General features: G+C 36.1%; 1 protein-coding gene across 1 annotated transcript; it reads left to right on the plus strand.

Annotated features, from left to right (window-relative positions):
- The first annotated feature begins 919 nt into the window (after positions 1 to 919).
- On the plus strand, positions 920 to 5,592 carry LOC110814470 (CLK4-associating serine/arginine-rich protein). Its single transcript, XM_088217063.1, has 13 exons — positions 920 to 1,241; positions 1,659 to 1,697; positions 1,787 to 1,935; positions 2,097 to 2,172; positions 2,861 to 3,155; positions 3,251 to 3,360; positions 3,482 to 3,529; positions 3,626 to 3,835; positions 4,102 to 4,203; positions 4,378 to 4,511; positions 4,612 to 4,750; positions 5,079 to 5,231; positions 5,313 to 5,592. The coding sequence occupies exons 1-13, from the start codon at positions 1,045 to 1,047 to the stop codon at positions 5,335 to 5,337; spliced, it is 1,677 nt and encodes a 558-aa protein (XP_088073189.1). The 5' UTR covers positions 920 to 1,044; the 3' UTR covers positions 5,338 to 5,592.
- The last annotated feature ends 2,451 nt before the right edge of the window (positions 5,593 to 8,043 follow it).

Raw genomic sequence — 8,043 nt, forward strand, 5'->3', positions numbered from 1 at the left:
ATGGCCGTGATGATACAAAAATAATTCTATATACACAAATTAATGCATGCATTGCTGATTATACTTATAATAATACGCTCATAATTAGTTGTGATTTTTTTCTACATGGGTTATTATATATGTTTCGATATGGTATTAGAGATTCTAAGACAGTAATAAATAATAATAATAATAATATAAGATTTAAACCATTAAAAATATTTAATTTTTATTATTCATATAGAGACAAAGCGAGCACTTGTTAAATACATATTAAAATGAAGAGGCCGACGGAGCCAAACTCAAACTTGAGCAAAAATTCAGCCTTTAATCGTTGGTAATTGACGGACACATTATATATATATATATATATGCGCCAACTGTATAAGCACCTTTATGATCATATAAGCAAGACAGATAATCAAGTAGCTAGGCAAATCCAAGGACTAATTTTAATTGAATTTTTATGTATACATATATATATATATATAAATATATAAAAGTAGTAATAACGGATTAGAGTTTTTTTGGGTTAAAATAGAATAAAATTAGTTTATTAAATCAAAATTAAATTATATAATTGGTAAAACTATTTTATAGTCAATTAAAATAAAATTATATTATATTATCATATAATTTTTTTTTTCTCGACCGACCTACAATGACAAATGGGGAAAGAAAAAAAAACAATTTTCGATATTTAATTTTGACTTCGAGTCAATAAAATAAAATTAAAAAAAAAATTTGTAAATGTAAAAATATTACATAATTCTTATTATTTTATTATGCAATATAAAATATATCCGCCTAAAAGAAGACCCTTTCATTTCAAGAGCGGCCCATTATCTACCAAATTCAAAATCAGATCCAAACCCAAATCCAAATCCAAATCCAAATCCAAATCCAAATCCAAATCCGAAAATTTTCTCCTGCTTCTGTCATATAGTTAGGGTTTGGTTTCTCGATTCTCTGCAACGACGAACGCTAAAGAAGAAGGAAGCAACAAAAGCACCCAAGAAGAAGGGAGTATTTCGATTCCGGTGTCGGTATTCGGGAGCGAGAGAGATGTGGCACGAAGCGAGAAGATCGGAGAGGAAAGTGCACGACATGATGGACGCGGCTCGTAAGAGAGCGCAGAGGAGAGCCGTTTATTTGGCGAAGAGGCGTGGAGATCCTCAGCAATCAATTCAGGTCATTGGCTCTCGCTGCCGTGTCTACCGAGACGATGGCCTCTACCAAGCTACACAGGACCAGCAAGGCCTGTACGATTCCTCATTCCCTCTTTGCGTATTCGCCTTTTGTTCATCATCTTCAAATTTGTCTGTATTTTTAGTTTTTATGTAGAATCTATCTGTTTATAGTCTTTTATTTCTTTTCCTCTCGTAAAACATGAGTGTATCGTTGCGGACTTGGATGATCAATCAAGGTTTTGTGCGTCATCAGTGGCTAGCGAACTGGGATAATTTGTTCATTACCAGATTATTTTGAAAGACCACATACGTATATGCAAATTTAGATGCTATGCAGCAATTAATTGGGGTCCCCGTGGGGCTCGTCCATTTGGTTCAAATTTCGATTCTTCTGTCCACTAGTTCAGTTGTGCAATTTCTGCGCTACGTCGTAATTCCTGAATATCTTTTCTGTCGTTAAATTTGGATTAATGTTTAACTTTTTTGCAGAATACCTTGGAATGGGAAGCAGGATGTCTTGATAGATAGGTAGGTTACAGCTCCAGATTATTGTTTGATTTAGGTAATCTATTTCTGTGTGAGATTGAGCAAGTAATGGTATCTTTGTCTGTACTTAGATTTGATGGTCGTGCCCTGCTTGATTTTATACGGGAGCCTGGGTCCCGTAGTTTTCGTACCCAGCAGAAGTCTGAAGAAGAGGAAGAACTAGAAGAGTTTGTTAATTTTGAGCGTTATCGGGATTTAATTAAGCTTCGACGTAGAGGATGTCGGTACTTTTTTTATTTTCTGATAGTGTCCTTATTTCTTGTGCAATTGAATTGATTTCTTCTTTGTGTTCTGTTTATAACAAAGTATATAAGAGAAAGGCTATCCACTTTGACGTCTAACTGTGGTAGGAGTTACAAGTTATGCTTTGTACATTAACAGATAATGATGAGGAGGGTTTGCAACATGTAAATCAAGAGCTGGAGGCAAAGGTTGTAGCACCATTTTTCTCAGAGAGGTTTGGTGTCTCTCTCCTTGTAATTTCATTGACAGGATTATTTTCCATTCCCCATTGTGGATTAACAAGTAAATGGTCAATTATTTGGGCTCCTTGTCACCTCTAATCAATTTTAGCACTTTACAGCAAAGTAGGAGACTAATATGAAAATTATATTTGTAATGCATCATGTATCTTTCCCTTAATGGCATTTGGTCGATTTGGCATTTGCAGTTGAATTCATTGCTCTAAATGTAAAATGTACTTGTGGTCCATTTTTGAACTTCGCAATAAACTGTGAGACTGATAAGAAAATATATTCATAATGCAATATGTAACTGGCCATGTAGATGTATGACTAGTTAGTTCTTGCTATTTGTCGTTCCCATAATAATTTGGTTGATTTGGCATTTTTGGTCGAATTCATTCTTCTAATGGAACATGTACTTATATGACTTGTATCAATTTTAGAACTATACGACAGACTGTGAGATCGATATGAAAAATACATTCGTAGTGCATTATGTTTCGAGCCATGTAGATACTGGATATTTAGTTCTTATTGTTCGGTGTTCTGTAATGGCATTTGGTTGCTTTATCAATTGTACTTGAACTCATTGCTCTGGTGGAAGGTGTTCTAATGGCTATTATGAGTGGATTTTTAACCTTTATGTGTTGCCGCCTTATTATTTTTATGAATATTCTGTAGACCTCAGCCAGCACAAACTCCTGCAAGCAAAGGCTCGTATTCACAGGTTGGGTTCTCTTATGATGGAAATGCAAAAGAGGAAGCACACTTGTCAGATGCAGAGGATGACGAGGATGATGACGATGATGATGAAGAAGATGATGATTTTAATAGTGATGATAGCAATGATGAGGGGATGGATATAATTGCGAAAGAATTTGGAGTGAAAAGATATGGTTGGCTTGTTTATATGGATAAGAAGGCTAAGGAGGAAGAAAAAAGGCAAAAGGAAGTGATCAAAGGCGATCCTGCAATTGTAAGTTCATAACAACTGTAGATTGAAAATCAACCTTTTTTTAGAACCAAAAACCTGGATGATATGTGATAGGGTTGAAATTTCTGGATTTTTAGAGGAAGCTAAGTCGCAAGGAAAGAAGAAAAGCTTCTCAAATAGAAAGGGAAAGAGAAAGAGAAGCTGCACGGGTAACTGGGACCCGTGTACTTTATCATGACCCTTACCGGTACTATTACACGATCTCTGTCTAGAAGTTTCGATTAGTCAAATGCTTCCGTTATAAGCTATAGATTTGAATCTATTGTCATGATTATGATCTTGGTGTTTTTCTGTTTCCACATGCACAGGGAACCTAGAAGAAGTCCGACTTATGAAGCGTATCCCCGTTCAAGGAGGTCCACTACTCTAAATGGGCTTCTTTCTACGTTGTTGCATCTGTAGGTTGAAAAGGTTATCAACTGGATACTTATACGATGCTGTTGTATTTTCAGATCAAGATCAAGATCTCGTTCATATTCCCCATCACACTCGAGGCGCTATGGTCGTGGAGGGCATTCTGATGATGTTCATCGAAGCAAACCAAGGACCCCTAAAATAGAGTACATCACTGAGTTTGGGAGCTCTGGCAGCGGAGATGGTGCAAAGCATGAAAGATACTCTCCACCACCTTCTCCTCCATCCCAGGCTGATATGTTGAACCGGTCGGAGCACTCGACCTTTAATTCTTGCAAAGATAGATTGGCAGTCTTTACTCTGCTGCAGCTTATCCTCATTTTGTTGCCTGAGACAAACTTTACTGGTTTAGAATAGATCAGGCCTAGGGTTATCAGCATTACTGGCAAGAGGGAGAGGGATGGAGGCTTCCTTTCTGAAGCTCATGTTTTCTCTGAATGGACTTTACATAAATGCTTCCCAATTGCATTGAACTACTGAGACTAGTGATTCTGATGCTTTTTCTCTTATGCAGGCCATCATCTGGTCGCATACTTGAGGCATTACATGTTGATCCTGCATCTGGTGTATCTCTTGAAAAGGAAAAGGGCACTAAAGTGTTGAAACCAGCAGTAAGGTATCGCTTTGCATCTCGATTCTAGTGTGTGCCTTTTCTTCTTTCTCTTGTTTAATGCATTTGCTTGATCAGAAAGCTATTTTTCTTATTTTCCTTCTCTGTTGTATTTTCATTGCCTAATTGCCTGGGAGCTTTTACAAGCTGATTGTGTATTTTGTGGTTCGCTGGTCACAGCACATCTTCAGCTTTAGCAAAGTTAACAAAAGGAGCTATCTCTGGAGGACCACTGAAACAAACACAAGGAGAGAAGAAAGAAACTCCTCAGGAGCGTTTAAAAAGGATTATGAACAAACAGTTGAACAAGCAAAGTAAGGTTTTATTTATGTTCAGTAAGTGGAGATATGGTTACACTGTATCATCTATCTGTTGGTTAGACGGTGAAAAATGGTTAATTGATATCTGCTGCAGTTAAGAAAGATACTGCTGCTGAGATGGCAAAAAAGCGAGAACAGGAGCGTCAGAGACTGGAAAAACTGGCTGAAACAAGCCGTTTAAGTCGATATAGGCGTCGAAGCCGCAGCAGGAGTTGCAGTCGATCTCCTCCAAGGTAGTTCACCACGCTTTTTCTTATAGTATAAGCAAGTTGTAAAGTACTTCTTTGCCAATATTTTTCCTTTTTGATGTGCTTTTCTACCTTTCCGACTGATGTCTCATCAACTGGTCATCCTTGAAAAAAGTCAACTTATTCCTCATTGGTGATTTTGATGTCAAGTGATTGGTGGTTTGTACCTGGTGGAGTTTTAAAAGGGAAATATACTAGGAAATGTGGGGTTATTAAAGTAAACCATAGGCATAGTAGGGAATGCATAGGTTTTTAGTGAATTGGTTCGAGGTACCTGATGTTCATTTCTTCTGCAATGATGTATTTTTTGCAGAAGATACCAACGCAGTAGAAGTCCCAGCAGGAGCAGGAACTCCCGGAGATACTACTCCCGTTCCCGTTCTCATTCGCGGTCTCGGTCTCGATCTGGCTCTCGCTCTCACTCCCGTTCCCGGACACGCTCCAGATCATTCTCCCGCTCACCCAGGTCATCAGACTGTTCTGATTTATTTTTTATTTTGTAGTTTTGATGTCATAAACTGATCTATATTACCGTTTCATATAGCAGGGTTAGAAGCCATTCAAGATACTGAAATATTGGGGCAAGGATTATCATTTGGTGCTTTTTCTAATGTAAATATATCGGATGTCTGGTTTTATTAATAATGTATTTGGGGAAGTTTGGGGCTATTTACTGGACGTGTTAGTTTTTGGCTGATGGTGTAGGGAATGGATCTGGAGTTTTATGGTATTTTGAAGGTTTCTCTTGACCGTGTTTTTAGTATATTGTACTGTTGTGCATCGTTATATTCAAAGAGAATCTAGTAAATAGCCTCCATCTTTACCTATTGCCATGCTTAATCTTTCCACGAATGTTGAGACTAGCTTGTTACTCAAGTTTAGTGGATGGTCTATGGGTGCATTATTGGAAAATACGTGTTGATTACTTAGTTTAATGGATGGTCTCGGGGTGGGGTGCATCGTCGGAAAATTTAGGTTGATAGACGATTTGCTTCATAGTCTTTCATTTTGGTACTCCAGAGGCATGTCATATCCTGTCGCTGAGCTCTGGCCAGTTTAACTCGTATTTCAATAATATAGTGAATAGATGTTAGGTTACAGAAGACAGAACACCAGCAAATTAGTGGGTTTGTTGAATTACAATTAGAGGTGATAATGACGAGCTGAGGGGAGACCCATAGACCTGTTTTGTGCATGTAGAGATTTAAATCTACTCAAAATTGGAAAGTCAGGTGTACTTAAAATGGATGGTGATAAATTTTGCGGGTTTCTCGAAAAGAGAAGTGAAGAATTATGTACAGGTTTTCGAGACTATAATGTCAAAATCATGTTATGTAAAAATTGTTTAAAGGTTTAAGAACATGTATATTCTTAAAGAATTTTTTTTTTTTTTAAAAAAATGACATAAGGTTCTTAATAAAACCTGATTATTAGTGTTATATATATATATATATATATATATATTTAAAAAAAAAGAAAATTAAAATAATTTTCCTCTATTTTTGAATGATATTAGTTAAATCACTTTTATACATTAAATAATTATATAATTTATTAGGAACTTAAAATATTATTCTTAAAAAAACATTTGTGGGACATAAAGAAAAAAGAAATTAATGTATAAGATACTTCCAACTTGAGAGCACTCCAACGTGTATTAAAGACTGAGACAGTTTGCCTGAAATTCTCTTTCTCATTGCCAGTACTTCTTAGAACCCATTTAGAAAAATTCAGAGTATAAAAAGTATCCACGAAGTAAATGACAAGATGGTATAAAAGTAGAAAAAATACGAGAAACAATTTTTTTACTTGGGTGTTTCATCTTCATGAGCAACTGTTAATCCACACTGTGATTAATTCAAATAACATCTTTGTAAAAATAAATAAATAAATAAAACTGTAGAAAAGTAAAGAGAGGATCACATCAAAGTCGAGGTTTCTTTATTTTTAGTGCAAGTGGGTGGGGTTTTTGTATCCCCCTCCCGTGCGCGACACGGGATTTGTGCTTCTCTTGTAAAGCAAACCCCTCCTCAACACACGCACGCCTTCCTTTTACTCTCTCTTTCATATACTCACACACCCACCCACCCACCCACACACACACTTTCACTTCCTTTGCATCTCATCCCAATTGATACGACCGACCTTTCGATACAACTGTGTTATCACAGAGATCCCACTTCAAAATCGTCTGACCAATTCCTTTTACTCGATCTTATTTTAAGCAGTGTAAGGTTCAATTTGATGTTGTCAATACTTTCTTAACAACGTGGACTTTGAAAAATTAACTCAATTCTCGCCATAGGAAAGAACAATCTAACCAATCGATTGCCTCTTTCGAACTACCTTTTAAGTGCTTAATGAGTTTATTATTAATTCGAAGTCATTAGTTTGATGAAAGCAATTGGACCCCCCCTCCCCCCCCAACATTTGTTTAATTCCTTGCTTAAACGTTTGATGTACAATTGATCCCTATAAAGCCTGACAAAACCCACTTGTTAATAAAATGAAGTTATTAATTTAGTATTACGTAGATTATATCCTTACCCTACAAAATGATTTTATTCTTCTTAGCATCCACGCCCCTCTTATAAATCACTCATTAGTATTATAATCCCATCATAATTACCCACTTACCCATGTTAATTATATTCTTTTATTGCCTGCTGATTTTAAGCTTAGACCAAGATCTTCAGTCAAAATATTTTTCCTTTTTTTTTTTTTACTCCCTTCCACCCATCAATCAAATTAGCTTGTTAGAGAAACAAACATAATTAATTTGCTAAAATTTGGAAAAATCAATTACACCTAGAAATAATTCCACACTTAATTTTACATGAAATTTTTATAATCTCAATACAACTTATATAGATTAGTTAGTTGAATTAATTACAAAATTCATAATCAAATCAAACTTTAAGTAATGGGTGATGGAATAATATTAACATTTGTGAAGGAAGAAATAATCCATGGGATGAGAGAAAAAGATTGGATTGGATTGTTCTCTTTTTTTTTTTTTGGGAGTAATTCAATTAATTAGGGATGAAATTTGTTCGAGTGGGTGGGTTATGAGGAAGACAAGGCAGCAATGGCGCCCACTAGATTGGGGAATAGAGAGAGATTGTGTTGTTGGGTAAGGATGGACCCCTTTGCCCTAATTTCTTCCTACAAAGACAAGGCTAAGTCTTCTTCATTTTACTATTTCCCCCTCCAATGCCTACAATAACTTCATTGTCTCTCTTTTTTCTAAGTTAGGGACCCTTTCCCCTCTTCCCTTC

The sequence above is a fragment of the Carica papaya genome, chromosome 4 (assembly GCF_054855325.1).
Source record: "Carica papaya isolate Zhongbai chromosome 4, ASM5485532v1, whole genome shotgun sequence".
In the NCBI taxonomy this organism is placed as follows: Eukaryota; Viridiplantae; Streptophyta; class Magnoliopsida; order Brassicales; family Caricaceae; genus Carica; species Carica papaya.